The 23,791-nt window shown below is 41.8% G+C and overlaps 2 protein-coding genes across 2 annotated transcripts in view; one reads left to right on the top strand and one right to left on the bottom strand.

Moving 5' to 3' along the window:
• Positions 1 to 216: 216 nt before the first annotated feature.
• zmp:0000000991 (mucin-12) lies at positions 217 to 17,646 on the bottom strand. The gene is made up of 5 exons (XM_012853389.3): positions 17,433 to 17,646; positions 8,823 to 8,935; positions 8,566 to 8,728; positions 7,471 to 7,516; positions 217 to 5,901 (listed from the first exon to the last, which is right to left on the bottom strand). Exons 1-5 carry the CDS (start codon positions 17,555 to 17,557, stop codon positions 922 to 924), a joined length of 5,427 nt encoding a protein of 1,808 aa, XP_012708843.2. The 5' UTR covers positions 17,558 to 17,646; the 3' UTR covers positions 217 to 921.
• Positions 17,647 to 22,746: 5,100 nt separating this feature from the next.
• LOC105918327 (receptor activity-modifying protein 3) overlaps positions 22,747 to 23,791 on the top strand; it is a 52,373-nt gene continuing 51,328 nt past the window's right edge. The window contains exon 1 of the mRNA XM_012853392.3: positions 22,747 to 23,112. Within this exon, the coding sequence (XP_012708846.2) occupies positions 23,061 to 23,112 (52 nt within the window). The 5' untranslated portion in view covers positions 22,747 to 23,060. The remainder of the gene's footprint in view (positions 23,113 to 23,791) is intronic.

Here is a 23,791-nt window from a genome sequence, read left to right as displayed (position 1 = left end):
GCTGTATGTTTATGAGGCTTTTGCTGGTTCCACCTACAGCACAAACTATCAAAGGAAGCTGTCACTCAGGAACTTATTCATTCATCTGGTTAGCGAGAAACCCATAATCAGGAATGGCGCCTTGGGCGTTATTTCCTCGGCTTTCTATGCAAATGTATTGCCTCTTAACGGAATTGAACAACACATACACAAATAATGCGTGGAACGCCAGAAAGCTTTGTTAGAAAACTCTTATTTATTTATAAAACAGATATATTAAGATTTAGGATTGTCATTGTGCAAATAAGAGCGGAGTGTTAGATGGAAAATATTAATTAATTCAATTCCAGTGTACAACTCTCATATGTACAGCCATTTCAAATTCTTACAAAAACAGTTATTTTTACTCCCTTCAATGGTCAAACACAATAAGAGATCATGAAACGTCACATGACAGCATACTATGCACACAGACTTTGTACTTACTGTCACCTCACAGAATGAAATGCAAAGCTGAAGATAGAGCTCGAGCCAAAAGCTTAACCTTACAGAGTGCTTTGTTCTTTTAAAATAACCACATGTATACTCAAAAGTACTGGACACCTCAACCATGCCACAACACTTTAAATGTTAAAATCTATCACCATTTGGTATTTATAATTTGCAGAGCAGCATTCAAAGACAATATAATGAACAATGCACCTAAAGCTATGATTGTATCCAGCTTGCTCATGCAGTATCTCCACTTCTTGCCATCACTGCATACACACATTGTAAGAAGCGCATCCAGCAGGGTGTTTCTTTGTCCCAGCTGCCATCATGTCTTTGTTGCAGAATAAACAAGAACATGAGGATAAACAAGTTATTATGTAAAAACAAACAAAAGTTTTGTCTCTCTTTTTTCAATGAGTTTAATGTTTCCTGTTTGTGTCTGGACTCCTTTCACAGCTCCGTCTCCCTGTCTCCGTCCTCCTCCGAGTCTATGTAATACTCATCATCTGTCGTAGTGTCAGAGCTGCTGTCTGAAGATTCGTCGAAAGTGTCAAGGCTGGACACATAGCCCTGGGAGGGGCGATGGGCTCTGGAAGGCTGGCTGTCCACTTGGTGCACCATTTCTGGTGAGCTGGGAAATGTGGGGGAAGGAAGGCTCGGAGGTTTGGACATGCGCCTGGTTACTGGTGAGAGGGGAGGTGTTGGAGGAGGGGTTGGCGGACCCTCTGTATCCCATGAAAAGTCACAGACGCTGGAGCTGTGAAGACGACGTGGCTTTGAGGCAGTGCTGGTGCCAGACTGAGAAGGAGGCACTCCTGAGCTCCACTTTGCCAAGCACTGAGTCAAGGACCGAGGGAGAGATCTGGATCTCACTGCAGGATCGCTGGGGAAATGTGACATGTGAGGATCACAGTCAGGCTGGGAACAAAGCTGTCCCATCTCACTGGGTGTCAAGAACTCACTGGCATTACTTGCACAAGACAGAGTGGGCTGGGAAAGGTCCCCCACGCTCATGAACCTGTTTCCCGTAGAAATCCGTCCAGGCCGAGCGGGTCGACTGGAGAGGACAGAGCTGACAGAAAAAGATCTCCCCGGTTCAATGCCATACTTTAAATCTGCATATGAGGATGTAAAGGGTTCCTTATCCTTTACTGGACTTGGAGTGGGGGGACCAATGGATGCCCGGCTCCTTCTTGAGAATCCTAATCTGAGTCCTTCTCCGGTCTCAAATGGAGATGAAGATTCCCGGCGGCGCGGAGGTTTTGGACTGAAGAAAACATTGTCATCAAACACCTCTGCACTGGAACAAGGGGAAACAGGAGAAAGAGAGGGAAATGGCGAGAAGGGACTCCTGGGGCTGGGTGTGGATCTCTTGCACTGACTTGGATAAGCAGCATTAGGACTGAGGCTGCCATCAACGCTATGATCCGAACAGGGGAGGAACTGGTTTGTGTGCTGCGTCCCATTGTTTTCATACAAGTCAAACTGTTCAGCTGGTCCATGGACTGTCAGATGAACACAAGAACTTTGATCATCTCTTTTATTTCCTTGAACGGCACTCTCTGACCAAATGGACAAATCATTTTCTGCCTTTTTTTCTCCATCAGACGGTGCTTGTATGAGAGTGTATCTATTGTCACTTTTTACATTTTTTGTGTCCCCAGTTTTCACTGCACTCTCTTTAAGCACCATCTCTTTCTCCTGCGTTCGATCCTCCAGAGTTCTGGTACTGTCTGCGCTGACATCGCTCATGTCACTTGATCCACTGACGGAAGGTGTTTGTGAAGTCCGTTTCCACTTCCATAGGAAGGACGAGTCATCTTCAGTTCGTCTGGAGCTGAGCTTTTGCTTCAGCTTGTTGAACATCTGGTCCACTTTGCTGTAACTCTTGGAGACCCTCTCCGACTCTGACCTTGACAAACTAGAGCTGGGTGTGCTGATGCTTCTCTTTATACTAAACGGGCTTTTCTTAGGACTTTGTTCATTATTAACCTCAACTGAAGAAAACCTATTTTTAACCAGTGCAGACTCCTTGGTGCTTGTGTTATTGGTTTCTTCAAGACTAAGTTCACTCTTTGTTGACCTGCCATCACTGGAGCTCTGATCAGAAAGCAGGCATGACTGCCCAACTGCTTCCTTACTCTGCATAGGGCATGGCTGTTGATTAACCTTGGTCTCCACAGAAGTGTTTGTGTCATGTTGTGAAGTTGTAGGTGCGGTGTTCTTTGCGGCTTCTGTAGCTGTATCTGTTTTAAATTTAAGCCTGTAAACCAGTGTTTCTGTTACATAGGTTGAGGAAAAGCTGTGATCCTCATTCTCTTCAAGACACTGAGAGCTTACATGAACCCTGTTGTCAAGAAACTGTAGCTGACAATTTGGTCCAGCCTGGATGTGGTCCTGAAGTTTATTATTGTTGACCGCATCGGCATCTGAAAGACTGCCTACTGAGCTCCCCAGCTTGGCAGTTCCACTTAGGATGGGCTTTGAAAATGGCTGGGATGTTCTGATAGGTGACAAATAGGGGGGTCTGTGTGTTGACACCAACGGGCCAGCCTTCGATGAAGGCTGTGGAGTAAGATTTTCCAGAGAGGGCTGAGAAACGGGAAAGGTCTGTGGTGAGGTCTTCAACTCTCCTTGTGTCTGCCTGGTAGACATTAGCGTGGAGTAAGGTGGGGTGCTATAGCGATGTTTATACCCACTTGGGAAATCAGGAGGGAGGGAAAGGGGAGCGGAGTATCGACACTGAGCTGTGCCAGACTCCACAGATAGTGTACGTTCCTGCCTGGTTGTACTAGGGCCCTGTTTATCACCAGCTGTGTGCTTGTTTTTGTCATGATCCGTGGTCCCTGCCTCGGCACAGTCGGATGATAAGGAGCGATATTTTCCTCCTCTTCCCACTTGTGTATTGAGGACCTTGCGATCTGGAGCACAAACAGGGGCTCCAGCCCCTTCTGGACTACCTGACCCTAGGTATGAGAAGACAAAAGGGGAACCTTGGGGGAGTTTTGTGGGAGCTGGAGAATTTGCTTGAACCTCGGAGGGATCTGACTTCTCCACACTGATGGAGTCTGAACAATGTCTGTCCACCGAGTCCAGCCATGTTACTCGCTTGTCTTTCTTTCCATTTTTTTTGGGTTCTCTTTCTAGACTGTTGTAAACTATGCTTTTTAAATTGGGAGGAGAAGATTCTGAGGTGGAGATAGCACTTACAGGAGTGGCAGGCGGTGTTAGGAGAGAGGAGGGCGTGATAGAGATGGGCGATGTAATGGCGACAGGAGGGCTTAGGGTGGATGGACTACCAGAAGTGGTAGCAGAAGATGTGGTGGGAGTGGCTGATATGGAGCTGGCTCTTGTTTTGAAAGTGTTTACAGTGGGACTAAGACTGGTCACAGATTTGGAGAGGTAAGGCTTAGGAAGGCAGGATGAATTTCTTTTAAAGCCAAGAGGTGTGATATTGGATTTACTGGTAAATTTTGATGTTTGGGTTGAAGAAGAATGAATATTGGTGTTAGAGGGAACCTGATTAGACTGAAAAGAAAAGTTGTTTTTTGTGTTTGGACCAGAGGAGTGGTCCGAGGTGGTTTGAGAAGGGGGAGGTTTGGTGCTGGGAGTGGTGGCATAAACCTGAAAAATATTTTTTTTATTTAACTTTTGTGTGTATATGTTGTTTTGAGGGGCAGGAGCACTGGTGGTTTTGGGTTGCAAACCATTGTGTTTATCAATGCTATCTGCAGGTGGATTTGAGGTCATGGGAGTAAACAAAGGTGCATGTGAAGTATACAAAGTCTTTCTTTCATCATTCTTGTCTGAGACGTTGGTGTGGCTTAGTTTTGTTTGTGCTGAAACTGTGCTAAGTTTAGAAGCAGACCAACAATCAGGCATACTCTGAAGCTTTTGTGGTTCTCTATTGTCTCCATTTAAGCCTTGCTGCTGGTTGGCAGCCTTTTCTGATTCAGGTGACCGTGTTTTTAAAGAGAGGTTCATGTTACCTTTGCAAACCAACTCTGGTGAGTTGTTGTTATCACTGTTACTGCGCATATAACTACCTGGTCTTTTGTTGTCTGTCAGACTCGGAGAGTCTGTTTTTTCGTAGTCTTTCTTGTTTTTCCCACTCAGAGGAGGACTGCCTTCCTGAGAAACTTGTTTCCACCAGGAAGTGGATTTCAGGATGGTTCTCCTAGGGGGAGTTTGTGTTTTTAAAGATGCAGGATGATCATACTGAAAATATCTGGTAGGAGAAATGGAGCTGTCTGTGTTATCTGCATTCTTACAGTCCTGTTGCCTCTCTAGAGGACCTTTACCCTGCAATAGAGATTTAGAAGACGCAAAGCTAGTCGGGGTCATTTGTACTGACTGAGGCTGCTGAGTAAAGGAATTGTCTTTCATACTTCTGTTTGATGGGGAAGTAAGAAAAGAAAACTTGTCAGATGTGTTTCCCTCTCTATGAGCGGAACCTATGGGAGAGGGGACCGGCCCAGTGTCAGTTGTCCTGTAAGAAATAGATAAAGGCGAGTGGACGGGCCTTAGTCTCTCTTGTTGGTTATTATTGAGAGAACTGCTCAGAGATGAGGGCTTTGACTCAGTGAGGACCGGAGTTTGACTGGAATTTGTACTATTGGAGTGTAATCCTCTAAAAGACAGAAGAAGACTGCTCGTCCTTGGTTCTGAGCGAAGAGAAGGTTGTCGTCCATGGAGGGCCGTTTGGGGGTTTCGTTGTTCGTTAGAGTTAAGGGAGAAGGGGGTCCAGTACTTTGGAGAAGTGGCTGAGGGGCTTAAAGCAGCCGACTCTAAAGAAACAGTCTGAATCATGTCCTTTTTAGTATTAAAATCCAAGCTTGAAGGATCACTTTTACTCGACCAGCCCGCTGTGTTACTTCTGGTGCCCAGTAATGTTGTTCTCCTTGGAATGTTCGACCCATCTGTCAGTACAGTGTTTACACCATGTGGGCTCCATGTCCCCTGGAAACCCGGTTGGTGAGTTGATGACGCATTTGCAACTTCTTGCAAATCCCCCTGAGCTTCTGAATATCCAGTTCCATCAAACCTTTTGGCCCGCCTTGGACGGACACCCCACTGAGGAGCCAGCACTGATACAATGGTGGAAGACAACATGGGTACAGCGTTCACAAAACGAGAATGGCTTTGAAGGTTTGTTTGGTGCTTTACGTCTGTTTTAGTTCCAGTTAAGGATCCAGGGCAATGTCTGGACTGTGGCTCACATGAAAGTCTACACAAGCCATTATGTTGACAGGCTTCAGTGTCACCATTAGAAATAATATGAGTTCTGCTCAGGTTTCTGGTAATCCCCAGATCATGGTTAAAAACTTTGATGAGTTCTTCCTGCTTCTTGGCTGGAAACAGGATCGTCTCCGATGATGGACACAAGCTGGTCGTCTCTATGGAGGAGCTGGATGAAGTTTTTCCATTAACCTGTGGAGATGCATAAAGATTACTGCCATTGCCTGAATGTTCTGTTTTTACAAATTTTACACTATATCCCTCCCTAGACACAGTTCAATGCACAGTATTAACAAGTATTAAACCTTTTGATATTTTGCCACATTACAAACATAAACAATCAATACAATGTATTTACTTGGATTTTAGATACGTAACAGTGTTGCCTGCATTAGCATTCAGCTCCACTAAGCCAATACTTTGTAGATTCACTAGTTTTTTTAGTCAATGCTACAAGTCTTCTGGGATATATATATATCTTGAGCTCAGTCAGACTGGATGGTGAGCATCTGAGAACATCAACTTTCATGTCTTGCAAAGATTCTCGGCTGGATTTAGGTGTGGACTTTAACTGGGCCATTATACAACCAATGCGGTTCTAGCTATACGTTTATAATCCCTGTCCTGCTGGAAGATGAACCTCTGATTCCAGTCTTCTGCAGCCTCTTAAAAGTCTTTTTCTCTCCAGTTTTGTCATTTATTCAGCAGCCATCCATCATTCCATCAACCCAGAAAAGCTTCCCTGTTATTGACAAAGATAAGCTCTCTTTGAGCATGATGTTGATGAGGGGTAGTTAATGTGTTAGTTTCCTCCAACACAGATTTGTATGGATGTCAAATGTTAAACTTGAGTCCCTTGATACGCAAACTGTACTGTTACATAACAACACACAACATGACATTCATTTATAAGATAACATAAAGCTGCATAATAACCCTGCACTAAACATCTGTCTTGAGTGTTCCTTGGTCTTGACTATTCTTTTTGTTCACTAATATTCAATAAAAAAACATTTCTGAAGGGAGTTGATTTCACAGGATTTTATTTAAGGGTATCAAAATAAAGATTGGCGTAGTAAAAAATGTATTACTTTTATTTGGAAAAATATTTTAAAGTCAAGTAACCCCTGTATTCCACTTCACTATTATGCACTACTTTGCATTGCTCTGCTGCATAAAATCCTAATAGAAAACCTTAAAGTTTGTTGTTATAATGTGACAACATGTCAAAAATGTTCACAGAATATGAATAACTTTGCAAGGCACTGTATTTAACTACACTTCTGATGGATCCCTGCGTTTCAGTAAAGCCTAGTTGTTTTCATAAGTCAACTTAGTCTTATCTTACCAATGCAAATTCCTTAACAGCAAAGTAAAAGGCTTTCTGGTCTTTTTTTTCCACCTGCTATCAGTATTTCTAACTTCGTGCTGACATGAGGCGGAGCTTTTTTGAAGTCTGTGTTCCCATGCATTAGCTATTCTAGAGATTGAAGCCCTGACAAACGGGTTTTTGTGAAAGGCAGCAGAGCGTTCCAATGCCAAAAAAACACACACACCCTGTCTCCTCTAACAGTTAAAATAATCATCAATCTCAGATGGTTTTAAGTGTCACTCAAAGATCCAATCACAGAAGACTGTGTCACGTGATTCGAATAAACTGAAAGCTTTACAGTTACCGATTAGACTGGGGACATTTTTGATGTCGCAGGGTTAAAACCTGCAATTCATGGTGTCACAACAATCATGGAAAATTATCTTTACCTTTAAGACGCTATGCTTGGTCGCAGTTGACTGTGGGTCAAACAAACTGGAAATAAAAGCGAGAGAAAAGAAAACAGAATTAAATATGCAATAAATCTGATTATTAACCACCTAAAAAACAAGAAGTAAATCTGCACAACTGCTTTATCGATAACTCCTGCTGTCAGACACACCCACTGTTCCCCTGTTCCACTGTAATGTTTTTAAGCGAAACATCAGCGGGGTCACATATCCAACGATTGACACGGGAATGCTGATCGACCAGACCGTCGGCATTCCTCGCCCTGCTTGTTCTTCTCTAAACAACTTTCCCAGAGTCAGATCTGCTCCGACTTTCCACCATATGCACACTCGGGCAAGCGCTTTCAAAGCAGCTAATATAGGGCGGGACGACTGAATCACAACAATAACACACACCCTACATTCAAGATTTCTATATAAGGGAAGAACAAGTCTAATATGATTGTGGGCGGGTAGAAGGCAGATAAGAGAAGGGGTTAAAAAGTGAAGTGAGAGGAAAGGATTTTGGTTCAGCCATGGGCTATCATCAGACTGCGGCACTGCGTGCAGGAAAATTAATAAGGAGCCAAAATAAGAAAACAATCAAACTTAGTATGAGTCATACGCCATCATCAAAGGAAGGTGAATATTTTTCCCAAGGCATTAACAGGAAATATCCTGTAGAGTTGATGCACGATTTACTTAAGAACGAAACAAGGAAACCAATTGGCGCACGGGTGGGGGATCTGAGGAACGCTGTGAAACGTTAACTCCAACAATGTAAAGTTTACTTCCTGAAAGATGCCACATACTTGATTTAGCAGTTTCAGCACAATATTAATAGTTTTATTTTCACTAATGTCACATTAGTAAAAATAAAACTAAAAGCACAATGCATTTCTTAACAGGTACTTTTCTGGCACTTAGCGCGCTTCCTTGAGCACACCAGCAGCCGGTAGCTGCTCAGCACAGACTGAGGGGAGCGATCAAGGTTCAAAGATTCAGTTACTGTTTGACTAAATGTTAGAAAACATGTGATTTAAATGGCTGAATGAACCTTTATTGGTAGATATAGTGAGACAAAATATTTTGCACCTGGTATGTTGGCCCAGCCGTGGCTCTGATGTCTTCTCTAATCTCAGCCTTGGTCCGGAGAGTCTCAGAAAGACGCTGGTGATGAGGATGGAATCAGCAGAGCTCTCGATCTGGACCTCTGAATGACCCCAACGATAAGCCTTGTCCTTCCTTAGACTTTCAGCTGTTAATGTTGCAACAGAACCAGAGTTCAGCAATGAAGTTGAGGTCAAAGCGACAGTTAATGTGTGTCCCGTGGGTCAGATCAGGACGTTTACCTTTACGATCCTCTTCTTGTCTGATGACTGCTGGGTGATGCTCAGCTGATGTTCTACCACAATTCTGGTACCCTTGTGTGAATAGTCCAGCGAATGTGTTGTCCTGGTGTTTACTAAAACACAACAATTGAAAAAACACTTTAAATCAGACCAGTGTTACTACAAAGTATTTTCTATGTAACGATTAATATTGTTTGCACCTCCCAGTCAGTTAGATGTGGATTTTCCACTATGTGTTTTTGCTGATCCACCAACTGGTTTTGCCTGATTGTTTTACTTGGAACATAGATCACACTTAGTGGTTAGCAAAATCAAGCTGAGTGGGAAGCAATATGCAGGACGTGAGTTAAGTAGTTAGTGTGTATATCATGGTACTTTAACAAAAAAGTGTATTTCTTTCTACTTTCACTTATTTGTTTGAGGCTGAGTGACGCTACTCTACAGCTGCATCTAAATAAATCCCAATATCATCAACAAATTGATTAATTTTACATAAAACAGATTAAAACAATTTGATATAGAAATGTTGTGCTATGGCCTCCATAATCAATGGGAGGACCACTTGCCTACAGGATGTTCAGAAGACACCCTCAACATGAAGAGTAAGCTACAATAGGGTCAAGGGTAAACAAGGTGACTGGTCACAGAAAACAGTGTTCAAGCAAAGTAGTGGAAAGTTAAGTGGAAGGAAAACGTGTTTAGAAAAAGACGGACATATTCAGCAAAAATAACGTCAGTCCATCAAGGAAGTTGGGACAAACAGACGCAGTACAACCTGCTTCAGCACTTTAGAGCCACCACACACAGATGTGTACAGGACGTTGTCTACAAATGTCACATTCCTTGTGTGAAGCCGCGGTACATTTTTGTATTACACATCTTTGTACTGGTTTCATTTAGTATTCAAATTTTCGCAGAAGCCGAATTTTAGTTTTTTGTTAATTGAGAGCTGTGAGATAAGAGCTTGAAATATAAACACCAATTAGCTTGAGTTTATTAAGATTTTTGTTTCTCTTCTGTTTTAATCTTTACCCCTAGAAGTGGTCCACATCGTTTCAGAGTAATTAATTTGCTTTCTGAAAACGTGCACGGAGATAAGGTTATTAATCAGCAATCATGATAAAAAGGGAAATAAAATAGAAAGTGAAGACAAGCTAAACAGATTTTCAGTGGTAAAAAGAAAAAAGAAAAGTTGGTAGTTTAATATCTATAAGAATGAAATGTCATTGACTTTGTTCCCCTCGGCCTATTAAATGGTTCAACAAATGGAAAGGAACTCCCAAGTAGGGCGGTGCAATATAAAACATGCGACGCAATAAGAATATATGATTTGCGTTATAAGAACAAAACAAATAAATTAAACGGTGATTCTGTTTTGGATTCATTGCAAACATAGACCCCAGATAATGAGTTGTCTTTCCTGCCACTGGAAATGAAATAAAATTCAGTACTTTCATTTTAACAACATGATTTTATGGACCAAATTACCACAGGTTGAATTCTGCTGTCTTGGCAATGAAACAACATTCATAGTTGATTTTACAATCTTTTCCATATCGTTATCTTCTAAAACATTTTTGTGCCCCATTTAACTAATAACACCAAATAAACAGCTAGCATAAACAGTCTGAATGAGTGCCACCTAAATAATTTGCCATCATTTATTCAAAACCTAGTTGTTTATGTTTCTATCTATCTATCTATCTATCTATCTATCTATCTATCTATCTATCTATCTATCTATCTATCTATCTATCTATCTATAAACAACTTGGTTTTGAATAAATTATGTGATATATTGTGCAGCCCTGCTCCCAACTTGTCATTTTTACTGGTAATTCTAAATTAACCTTTTTCTACAGAGCTACAAGGAATGGGCTTAAATTTAAACTTCCCCTCCACTGGCCATGAAGCCAATTTTATGTAACATAAAACAAAGTTGTCTGTGGATATAAAGGCCACTACAAGAAGAATCGATGGATATTAGTCTGTTTGTGAAGGAGAAATAGGAGCCAGAAATGATCACTTACGAATTGATGAAATGTGCATGCAGAGTATTTATGAGCTGAACTAAATTGCACAACTTTTAAAATGTAACACATGAGGAGACACACCAATGAGAGAGCATTGGGAACAAACCAAAACATGAGCATCTCCCCCCCTCAATAATTGCGGTGTACAGTGTGTGGAAACAGTATGACTTCTCAGTCAGATGCAGTGGCCAAGGAGAAGAGCAAGTGGACAGCTGCTGTTACATAACTAGAAAATATAGAAGACAACAAATATCGACTATAGCTGGGGTGTTACTTCTAAAAGTCCTCCTGTGGCCCTTATTAATTATTTATTACTATGAAACCGGCTTGTTTGATGCTGCTAGTTTAGATTGATTAGATTATCAATACAAAAAACTAATAAAAATCACTGATAATCATGAATTAAACAGCTGACAAAAAGTCTGAAGAAATATTTTATTATGGGCCAAGAAAATACTAAAGTTATCCCTGGATAATGGGCTAATTCTTCTAATTTTAATCATATAACGGCATTAAAAATTTATATCAGCTCATTTTCCTGTGATTATAAAAACATTTTGGTGGGTTTCCTAAAAAAGAAAAAGAAAAAAAAAAGAAATTACGCCAAAAATGGCCGTTCAGGGCTTCCGTACTACAGAGGGGAAAAAAATTGTGACACAACCAAACAGGCTGAACACAGATTGATTTACATTAGCAAGCTGAGGAACAGTAGGGCCACATGTCCTCCATACAAGATTTATGGTAAAAGATAACTGAATTTGTTGCAGATGCATGTTTTCCTGTTGGTGGTTACAGTGTTTAATTCAATTTCCGATGTTTATCTGAAATATCTGATACATTTTATGATGACTTTCAGTGTATCGGAGCTAAAGCGATACAAATAGTCCCCCCTTGGTCCATTACTGGACCCTGCATGTTTAAAATTTAACTCAAAAAAGCAAAGAAAATTAATAACTTACCAATTATATAAAAGAAACCTGACTCCCTGTTAATCATTCACCCTTGCCCTGACTCTGCAGCTATATAATTCCTGCTAATTGTAACCAGTCACGAGATAAGGCCGTAGCTATGCTCCTCTCGTCCGATCACTCTGGAGGTGCGAGTCTTATTAACTGGGCTTATGTAACAAGTCAACACTTTCTCCTCCAGCCAGAGAACTGGGTGAAGACACCCACTCACGCAGTCACTAAAACTTGCTTATGTGCGTCCACTGACGGTGTGGCCAACCACACTGGCAAACTCAGCAAATGTAATGTCAGTGAATATCTCTAATAGGACATCCACTTCCCCTCCTTATGGAAATGTATGCTTAGGATGCAGCGTTTTTATGTATACGTGTGCCCTTTTTTTGTCTTGCTATTAGAGCGGCCCATCAAACAGAGCACATCCCCACCTTGCCCTCAGGGGTGACTTACTGGCATCACACAAGCATATTCTGTATCAAGGCTTGCCGGGACAAGACAAAACAGAGGAGCAGACAGAAAGTTGAGGAAAGAGGAGAGGCTAAGAGAGCCCCATGTTTTCAAAATGTGCCAAGGATAACACGCCTTTTAGCGTGTTTTTAAGCCTTATTTTCCCTAAGGCCTGTGAAGAGATGTTCTCATGTGACAAACATACTAATGCTTGGAACTCCGAGGGATGCTCTGGAGGGTAAAAAAGGCCTGGTCTGCGACGGCAGATCCGAGTGACATTCAAACAAACTAATTAGCTCTGCCTCCTTAGTAGGAGTGTGACTTAGGCGGCCTTGGTTGAGAGAGCACTAAAAAGTGCAAGGTGTGCTTGTCAGAAGCCTGCCATCACATGAAGGGCGGGCCTGTTAATTATTAGCGCTGTTCTGGGACTGTAGTGCCTTTAAGCAAGGCACATTTCTGTCCTAATTGGTCCCCGGGTGGCAGAACTACATAAGCGCACAATGCTGGGCGTGTTCACTTTCTCTGGTATGTGCTTAATTACTTTGTCTTCCCCATTAGTCCTCCTTCATCGCAGCATCTCGACACCTCGCTACGGCAGTTGATGGGTCCGTCTTTTTTAAACTTTGCATCCGAGATCAAAGCCAAAGGTGTACAGGGGTTTAGAGCCTCCTTGCTGTAATGATGGTCACGTAACGGGGCCCATGTAATGGGGCCCAGTGCTCATCACGCATCCTTTGTGACTGGACTCGATTATGGCGTTATTCTGACCTTCTCCAGCTGCGAGGACTAAAGGGCCAACGGGGATTCAAGTCCTAGCAGTGGGGTGCTGTCAAGGCTGGACCAGCATAATTAGCTGGAACCGAGGCTGTGCGGCGATGTGCATGTTGTTTCATCAGCTCATAAAGCTGATGAGGCTTGTGGGGAGAGGTTAAAGCCGTCCTTTACGGAGCGAGGCAATTATAGGCTTCTTCTTCTTCTCCGAGCTCCGTCAGCATCAGAGTCGCACCTCGGCAACTTTAGATGAGAAACGTTTTCCCTGTGGTCCTTTCCTGTCTCGGGAAGAGCAACACACTTCGGTCCTGTCGTGTTCTCTTGTCTCACATTGTGAAGAGCAGAGCAGACAAATGCGTCTATGTGTCACGTCTTATTGGTGCCCCAGGGAAACAGGAAGTCATTGATGCTAATTAAATGTTCCTAGACAGCCTTAGTTGATGGACAAGTGCAAATGAAAAACAAAACAAAAACAGATGCATATTTTAGATGACTTGTCAAAGGTTTATGGTATCAGACAAAACAATAGTTTGTTATTCTTAGGTCTATGCATTTGCCAGACACTTTTATCCAAAGCGACTTAGGAATGATATGTTATAACAACGCAGCTAATCTCGATGTTAACAGTTCAGGTACTTAGAGAAGAGACCACTGACAGGCTCCGTTGGAGGTGACAGGAATAACAGGCAGAACAAGTGTGCAGGCATAGAGGGAAGGGCAGAGAGAGAGGGTTCAGGGTAGGAGATGCCCTCTGAAGACTTCAAGAGTTTCCTAAAGACAGACAGGGACACCACTGTTCTGGAGGCGCTCAGTAGGTCGTCCCAACATCATGGAACGACAGAAGAATAGAGAGCCCATTGTCTCAGTGGCGTAGGCGCTGCTAGCCGACCTGTGGTGCTCTCACAAAGGCTTATGCCATTCAAGTAGATGGGAGCCACTCTGTGGGCCAAGATCATTGATTTGAATTTGAAGCGAGCAGCTAAAGGTAGTCAGTCAGCGGAGCTCAACGAACAGAGGGCTGACGTGTTCGCTTTTAGGCTGATTGACGACCAGAAGCGTCCGGACCATCTGTAATCTGTAGAGGTGTCACAGCACAAGCAGGGAGAGCAGGTCGGAGGGCGCTGCAGCAGTCAAGGCTTGAAATGACCACCCCAGGAGCCGGGTGATGTGTTGGGTTCGATGCAGCCTGATTTTTCTCATGCTTAATAATGCGGAGCGGCATCATCGAGTGACGGAGGCAACACGGTCTTTAAGGGTTAGCTGGTCATCGCAACACTCGGGTTTCTAGCTCCTTTAGACGGAGACAGAGATTCAGCTACGATGCAGACGTCAGGCCTATTTTTCAAATCCCCTGAGGGAAACCAGAAACCACCTGCAACACTATATTCACTTGAAGACTTTTTCAAAATGGATTCTTAAAGCATTGCAACATGACAGCATTTTTCTATAAATACCTGTTTGTTTTGGCTGCTCTGCATGTTTTTCATTTCAAAACTCCAAACATTTCCATACCTTTTTGTTGTTGTTTTGGATGATTTGGGCATACGCGGTGAAAATCTTTATGTTTTAGCTTGGCTTAAATTATTAGACAAATAATAAAAACACAATGCTGAAATTGGTCGGGATTGAGCAGAAACAGCGTGTTTCACTGCTTATTTGGCATCTGGACAGACACAGACATTGGCTCTATTTAAAGATCTATAACATTCAGACTAATCCTAACTGGATGGTCCTACACTAAATGAATTATGACATTTGAAAAAAATACACAAAAAGAATATTTTAAATAGTTTCTTAGTACACCTTAAGAAAAGGCTGAAATGGTTAAATCAAGTCTAAAGTACATATTACAATAAATAAAACCCTTTATTCTATCGGTGATATTTCTAATCTAAAAATTGATTTCTATTTAGCATCAGAACCACCTCAGATCAGACCCAGAAGCAAAACCTTGATCTAATGTGGTCTGGAGATATATATGAAAATAACAAAGCATGGAAACTGTCCTTTTTTGAGTGTTATGACTAAGCATGCAACAAAGTATTTCTCTACATGTTCTTACTAAATAACTCAGAATAACTGATTGCTAAAATGTTACAGTGAAGATATGATGAGCCAAATCAGTGATTAAGGGTGACAATCACTTTAAAAAAAGACATGCAGATTTAATATAGTAATAAGGAGTAAAGTATGGACATACACATTGTTCAAATACTTTTAACTCTTCCCGGCTATCTGTAACAGGAAAATAAAAACTAATTCCCAAATTTTTCAAGACCACTTAGGAACCAGGCACTCCATGTCAAACGTAAATGGTATTTGTTAATACAAAGAATAATAAAAGTGCGTTTGCTGGGTTGTGTAAACTTGAATATTGTTGTAGTCTTTGTTATTGCATCTAAACATTCCTGCTGGCTTAATTGTTAGTATTATTATTAAATAATAATAATAAGTTAGATAATGTTGCCTTTTTACAAAACAACTTGTACAGAAATATAAGAAAGTATTTGAGCCTTTTCTTAAATCTGACTACAGACTGTTACCATAGACTCTTTGTAGAGTAGAAAAAAGCTGAAAGGTTTCAGTGACATCAAATCTGCTGCTGACATCAGAAAAACAAACTTCCAGCTTCATTTGACAGCCGCTGAGTAAAAATCCAGTTATCATGACCAGCATCTGAAGCTCTCTTTGTTTTGATGGTCTGTAAGCAGATGAGTAACTGAGAGGCCCTTTTTTTTTTTGGCTGCAGCATTGTACGCCTAATAGATGTTGCTGTTTTCCTTTTTTCTCCCTACATGAGGTCAGCTTCGCTGTGGGTGTGTGCACAGGCTGCCAGTTAGGGCTTACATAACTGCAGGGACTCAGGCTGAACTGAAAGTGTGGGTGTGCGCTGCACGCTCAGCTCTGACGAACATATGCAATGGCTCAACTCCTGCAAATGATTTACTCCTTGAAAATCCTGTTGAAGTTTCTGCCTAATGAGCTTCCCACCTAATGGATTGGTGTCAAGAGAAAAGGTGGCCGGGACAAAGTGGGGACTTGTCCTGCAGCTGCTGCTGCCACACCTTGTTTGCATGTTCAAATGTACAGAATAATGTTGTCTTTGCAGCCTATAGGCTGGTATACACTGTGTTGGTTTAGAAGGAATTAGCAGGAGGATGAGGGACGTTTGAGCTCTGACATGCACAGACAGCAACTTTGTATATATATGGTTGATGTGCAGAGCTTGGGGAACGTGTACCAGCTCGTCTGATAAAATGCGAACAACTGTGCCCTGAAGTAGCACAACCTGCAGTTGCTGCTTCAGGTTTGCAATTGACTTTCTGCACAGAGGTATGCAGCTCCAAATACGGCACGGTGGTCTAAAATTGCCAATATAAGAGAAAACTCCCTACAAAAAACATAAATGCAGAAGAATGGTTACATAAACATGTCAATATTTCATTAAAACTGGAAACAAGTGTCTGAATAATGTCTTAAATATGCAATTATATCAACTCAATGCAAAGATCGTCTTGCTATTATTTACAAATAGCCCTATATCATTGTTTCATGGAGTTTACTGCAGGACATTATCAAGCTGTCTTATCTGTAAATCTTTTCCACCGACTTTTATACATTTTACATTTAATTATAAATGCAAGTTTTAGAAAAACAGATAGATAGATAGATAGATAGATAGATAGATAGATAGATAGATAGATATAATTTATGTATTGAAACCTTTTAGGCACTTTGGGAGCTCCATAGCCTGAGCCAAAAACAGAAGTTAGTTTATTATTTATGGATGCAAGCTGTCAAGGAAAATGTATGAGATACTTAAATTGGTCACATTTTATTAGTTTACCAATGAGAAGAGCACCAAGCAAACCAAACAAGATATTTAAAAATGTCCCTCCACGAGAAAAATAAATAAACCTAACCACGGAGTGAAATATTGCTTTTTTGTTTTCAAGCAAAGTCTTCTTACAAAACAGTTTTATTACCTTTAGATCTTCTTTAAGACGTAGGCTATTCCTGCCGTGTTATGCGGTAAAAATATATGGGGAACGTCCAAAATATTATACAACTTCATATAAAATCAAAACATAGAGCGACTATTCTAACGCCGAACTCATCTAGATCAAAACCCGAATCCACCAAAGTTTTAATTTTCACCACAAAGCTCAGATTCCCGCCAGATAAGCCTTCGCGTTTAAAAAAGCGCTGTTTCTAAACCAAGTTCGGCGTGCGTTCGTCTCGCTCCGGAACAGCCCGTCTTGGACGCGCTGCTAAAGCCACACGGACCTGAGAAGTGCGTAGCGTCGCGCAAAGGGTGAACAAGAAGCGGAGCCGCCGCACAGCTACAGCGAAGAATCCGCTAAAAGTGAGTTTTAAAGTGATTTTTCAGCTACCTTGCAGTTGTAGTCCATGCAGCTCCTGTCGTGGCGCACTGAGGCTTCGGCGTTTCTCCTCCTCCTTCTCCTCCTCCTCCTCCTCCGACTCTGAGCTCCAGCTCTGCTGCGTCACTTGTTGACATCCTATTTTAACCGGTTTAGTAAGAGCTCGGCATTCAGACTGGGAGTGCACAGCATCTTAAAAATGCACAAGAGGAATTCGATGGGAACTTACAGCGGACACGCATGCCACAGCCAAGACGTAATTACGTCAGGTTAAAGTTCAACACCTCTTGGTGACGGACAGGTGAGCGGAGCAGAGACACTTCCGAGGAGGTGGCAGCGCCTCCTTTACTGGAAAGGTGGCCTCCTTGGTCGTCTCCTTCCCTGACCACTTCTTCTGCGCATGTGTCAGTGTTGTTCCTTCCTAACCCATCCAACAAGACCTTTTAATTGGTATAAGAACACAGTAAATACAGATTACTGCCCTACAGACCAGCAGAGGAAAAGTTAACACTGCTCTAGAGCCAATGGCCTACCGCAGAAGACAGATGACATGCTGTGGTGACCCCTGAAAGGAGAAAGCCAGAAGAAGAAGATTCCTGTTATGAATACTGTTCAGGTAAATAGTAACCTGACAACAGTGCAGAGATTGGAGCAGATGTGTTTTAATAATTTGTTTGTTGGCTGAAGATCTGTCTTTGTATTTATAAATAAAGAATAAAAAGACTATACCGTGCAGAAGTTGTGTATAAATCCACCAGCCTAGCACCAGGTATAAGGAAACTTTGCAACTCCAAGAGAAATTAAATCTCATAGGAGTTGTTGACAGCTATGCAACTTGTGCATATATATATTTTAGCATTTTAAACTTAATATTTCCTGTATTTTCTTTAGTAACAGTTATTTTTTCCAGATTCATAATGTAATTTGGACATATATTTCATGCGTGTGTGAGCTTGGAAAACATATTGTACTCATTCTATCTATTTGTGATATTAGTCTTTTTTTTTAAATGGTGGCTCTTTAATTTCTGGTTAATTGCCTGGTCAGTTGTTTGAGCTTAATTAATAACACCGTTTAAAAACATATAATGATGTAGTATAGGACATTTCTTCAGACTCATGTAACTTATTCCTTTAAAAAAATTATATTTCAGAAATAAAAGGCTTAAAACGGGAGCTCTGTTTGAATTGGCATTTATTGAGTAAATATAAATAAGAGTGACTGTCCAGCACAATATATTCTGCCATACATTTAAATTTGTTTATATGCAGAATTAAAAAAATATGATAACAATAAAAAGCTTTCAAGAATATGAGCAGAAAGTCGGTGTTGTAGCGGTTAGTTGAACAGGAAGTGGGGCCACCAAAGGTAAATCTGCTCTTGGCCTCACTCAACCCTGACCTGGCTCTGTATGAATCTGAAGAGAAACTATGCTGGAGAAACACCTTCTGTCATAAATGGAAATATACTTACTTTTTCTTTACGTAAACCTTTTCCTCCCCTGTTCTGTTTTGCTCTGTTTTTGTTCATAACTTCCACACCCTCCATCACCACCTGCTCCGAGGCCTGACAGCTCCGAGCTGAGTTTTTGGCAGGGAAAACAGCACCCTCTTCCTGCGCCGACATACTGTTCTTTTCCACTGGAATACAGGAAACGCTCGTTAGGGAGAAAGTAATGAGCAGCCCCGGCCCAACACGGGAAGCAAAAGCTGGAAAATATAATGACCGGAGGGGGAAACTGATGTTGTTTCACATCAGTTTAACTAAAATGACGAGGCAGATCTGGCAGGAAAAATGTTTCAGGGATGTTCGGATTACCGTAACTGGACCCCACTGGTGAATTCAGGAGAAACTGAGTAACATGACTCTTCCCAGTTTAAAGAACCAGACAATGGCTCTTTGACTAAAAAACAAACAAAAGGATCATAATTAAAGCTTTAAAATATTATTTATAAACAAAAAATAAAAAAAGAGACCCTTAAAATAAAAAAGAACACAAATGGGGTAAGTGTCAGGGACTTACCGAACAGAAATATTAATTTATTTTATTTGAATGCTGTTATTAAACAGGGAATCAGACACTAAACAATCAATACGAAGCACAGATGCCACATTTAACAGCATTCTGTTGGAATCAGATGAAGCACATGTTGCTGAGGCATGTTTTAATTCAGACTTTAACTTTTCAACGTAAATCAGGTTTTAAAGAACTTGGGGTTAGTGATCGATGGCTTTGTGTTGCCCTGTAGTGGAATTATGAACGGACCCACAGAGCATTTCTCCTGGCAACTCTTCGAGATAAGAACAACAAAAACAAGCCGTTACTCCAGTAAGGCGGATGCCTGTTGGTTTATACAAGACTCGAGACACATGGAAGTGAATCCCCACCCGATGTGACTCATTTCTCCAGTCGGAGCCACAATGAAAACGTTAAAAATAACTGGAACTGAAATAAAAAAACACTGAGGAGCCGTGTTTATCTTACCACCGCCCACTGTGTGGAGGATAGCATGGTAGAGGACCTGTGATGCTGTGGCCTCTTGGCATCCTGGTTGAAATCGCCCACAGTAATAGTCTGGTAATCTGTTCGGTCTTAGCGCGACCCAGCTGGATGCACCTAATTTTTGTTAAAGGCAGCAGTGGGTGATGGACATGCAGCAGCTCTCCTGATGTGAGCTCCCCTTACGTGTGCACCGCATGATGAAATCATTGAAATTCCAGGTCATTTCAAAAAACTGGACGGACTCTGCCAGAAACTTCAAAATGGCCGTCGCTACATCTTTCTCCGTGTTTTAGATTATGAAAATCTAAAACACGGAGGCAAATCAACACAGAAATGGTTTGTTGTGGACAAAGTCAGCCTTTCTCTCTAGTAATCTTCGTTCCCAGGTCTCAATCCTACAGAAAGGCTGACTGTTGGGATGGGTGCATAGGGCAGGGATCAGATCACGGCACCGTCTGGACAGATTGCGCAAAGAGGAGTGGTCAGTAGGGACAGAGCCGGACAGAGATCCCTGTCTCTGTGCCCTGAAGTAGCACAGAGTACCTAATGACTGCCTCTGATTCCTTAGATTCATTCCTGAAGTCTCTCTACTGACTTACATTTATGAAATTACTTGTTTTTTTATTGACAATACCCTTACCCCATAATATCGTCAAAAGAAGCAACCCAACTTAATTGTCTCTGACCCTCCGAGTATGGGGTAACCTGGGAGAGGAGTACCCAGACATCTCAGTGATACACTATCCAGGACATTCTGACAGGTTCCCCAGGCACTCAAAGGCCAAACAGGATATAAAGTCTGAGTTCCCTCCAGATGCCAGAACTTCTCACCCTATCTCTAATGCTGAGCCTGGCCACTCAATAGAGAAAGATGGTTTTAACTTGAGTCTAATTTATTATTTTATTACAACTGAAGCCCATCTACCAACAAACTTGAGAGCCCAAACATTCCCAAACAAGATATCCTTCTTGAGACCCCTGTACATGAAAACCACCAACAGGACTGACCACAAGTGGTAGCCTTTGCAGAGCCCAGTCAGTTGGTACTGGCCATAAGCATGAAATTGTTATATCAAAATGGGGCTTTCTCTTTCAGCCAATATTATGAATTGCTGCAATCAAAAGTCAGATGATCAGATCGTTCAAACGCCTACTATAAACTCATTGCAGCTTTGGCAGTGCTGTTTACATTATCCTATATTTCTGTGTCTGTATGTATGTCTGTGAACACCACGTCACTGGTGAAGAAGGCACAGAAACGACTGTACTTCCTGCCGAGGATGAGGAGAGCCCAACTCCCCCCGCCCATCCTCAAGACCTTCTACAGAAGCACCATAGAGAGCATTCTGACCAGCTGTCTCTCTGTGTGGTGTGGAGGCTGCAGTGCCGCCGACTGGAAGAACGTGAGGAGAGTGGAGAAGACAGCAGAAGGGATCAATGGGGCTCCTCTTCCCTCCATTAAGGACCTTTCATCACAGCGATGTGTGTCCCGAACCCGTAACATCATCAGAGACCCCACACACCCCCACCATGGACTGTTCTCCCTGCTACCTTCTACCTGGTGGACCTGCAGCATTCGCTGCAGGTCCACCAGGTTCTGCAAAAGCTTTTTCCCTGCTGCCATCAGACTGTTGAACTGCTGAAGCTATAACTGGACTCTGTACCACATTTGTCCTGCATTGTTTACATTTCAATTGCTGTACTGTGAAATCACTGTTGCACTTTATACTGTAATTTTATCCTGTAAAGTTATTTATTCTGAAATCTACTGCAATTCACTGAAATTTTCAAGCTGTACACATGCAAATGAAATTTAGTTCTGTATGCACTCTTTGCATACAAAATGACAAATAAAGTTGTCTAAGTCTAAGTCTATATCTTATCTAGTGTTACTTAAATTAATAACTTAAACCAGTTTTCAATGTATTTACAGATAAAAAAGGTCATCTGATTTGTAATTTTTGGTTCCAAAAAAAAAAAACTGAACTCATGCAAAAATAATCTGTAGTTCTAAAATAATTTAGATCTATAAAAATTACACTTTCCCCCCTTTCTTTTCTTACCAGCGCAGCGTGGTATACAGTGGCCACTAGGACGCACCCAGACCAGTTTAAAAAAAGGTTTTTTTTGGATGTATAAGAGATGATTTCTACGTGATCAAAGATATATTATTTTACAAAATGCATAATTTTAACATAAAATTGTGTGGTTTCGTTTGTATAATCATGTATAAATCAATATAACTATTTTAACAGCTCTTGGGACCCGAAGCAGCCGCTTAGTTTGCTACGCCATGGACCGGCCCCACAAAACAGGGCGCTTCACAGAACAGAACTTCCCTTTTATTTTTTTATTTTAAATTAGTTTTACACTGAATTCAAGGGATGTGGGCAGATCGAGGAACGTGTAATGCGCACGGCGACCACAAGAGGTCAGTGGTGTCCTGCGTAAAGCGTGTGAATGAGATCTCAGCGTAGCTCACTGACGTGGAGCCGCTCAGGAATTGATTTAAAGTCGGGATAATTAGATTCCAATTAAAGGCTACATTATGTGTCATGGCACATAACAAGCGAGTTTTGGTTTTAATTCGTCCTTCGTGCATCACACTGAAAAGCATTTAACAATACTTTGACAGGAGGTAATAAAAATAGCCTTTACGCGTGTTTATGCTCACTTTCACCTCATTATATAGACCTATTATACTGCCTATATTTTGGTTGTGTGTTCACCGTTTAGCTGCTCATGAGGAATAATCCAGCCATGTTCTCTGTGTTGTCACCCCGTCATCCTCCCCTCCTCCTCCTCCCTCCCCCCTGTCCGTGAGGATGCAGGACGGCGGTCCTGAGCTGTGACTCCTGACGGCTCAGACACACACAGAGCCTCGACCATCTCGGAGACTGTAACAAGTCACCCTCCGTGATCTGATTTCTCTCTGCGTCTATTTTTCTTGTTTTATGTTTTTTTTTTCTCTCACTCTCTCTCTCATCCCGTCTTTTAAAACCCGTCATGTGTCATCGATGCTCGTGACGGATCGCGCTCGTTCGGGATGATTTCAATTATGGTTCAATTTAGGACCCCGTTTCCCCGGAGCTGCCGCTGATGGTTCAATCCCAGTCCGACCGGGTCCTCGCAGCGTGATGGATTCCTATGACTTCGACGTGCTGAAACTTTTATTTCTGGGGGTTCTGGGTGAGTGTGCTTCACTTCTGTCTTCATTAGAACCACGGCACATGTTTAGACCTCAATGCGCAGCAGTAAACTCCACTCATAAGGTGATGGAGTCTTTAGAAAGTCACTTACTTCAGGCGTGCATACTAAGAGATCATAATTTTAAATTTAAATGAACACAGCATACAGCAAATGTAAATGTGACGTCTAAAGGTGGCCTTTCATGTGTCTACACATGTTCTGCTTGAATCCCTGCTGTTCCCATGCGTGCCATACTGCAAAGTGCGCGTAATGGGCCAGAATGAGGAGCACCAGTCACATCTCACAGAGGATGCACAGAATGAGGATTGGACTGCCTAATGTGACCCCAATGAAAAGCCCTGGCCTCTATTATGTCCAATGGGAATTTCTGGATCTGTCCTCATTAGCTGGTTGGATAAAAATGAATGATGCTTAAAAATGTGCCTCACTCAGTGCCAGATTGGGACTAATAAATCCGCTCTTTATTTAGACATACAGCTGTGTGATGCTGTATGGTTGCTTAGAATTTAACCCTTAGACTTGGTGTAGCTGTTTGCGTCCATTTTATGTGAGTGGATTTTTATTTAATTTTTTTGAAATATGAGCTTAATTTTTTTAAATACATAAAATCTTCAATAAAGGTCCTACATTCTAACAGAATATCAACTCAAAATCGATG

Source organism: Fundulus heteroclitus, chromosome 21 (assembly GCF_011125445.2).
Source record: "Fundulus heteroclitus isolate FHET01 chromosome 21, MU-UCD_Fhet_4.1, whole genome shotgun sequence".
NCBI lineage: Eukaryota > Metazoa > Chordata > Actinopteri > Cyprinodontiformes > Fundulidae > Fundulus > Fundulus heteroclitus.
The sequence above is the reverse complement of the archived record's forward strand: the minus strand, read 5'-3'. Positions and strand labels throughout refer to the sequence as shown.

Excerpts from the sequence above, each read along its gene's own strand:
- zmp:0000000991 (XM_012853389.3), bottom strand. The coding sequence starts at position 17,557 with ATGTCAACAAGTGACGCAGCAGAGCTGGAGCTCAGAGTCGGAGGAGGA. Across the intron at positions 7,517-8,565 it reads CGGCTGGGCCAACATACCAG|TTTGTTTGACCCACAGTCAA; the intron begins GTGCAAAATATT and ends TTTTATTTCCAG. Across the intron at positions 5,902-7,470 it reads CCAAGCATAGCGTCTTAAAG|GTTAATGGAAAAACTTCATC; the intron begins GTAAAGATAATT and ends GCATCTCCACAG.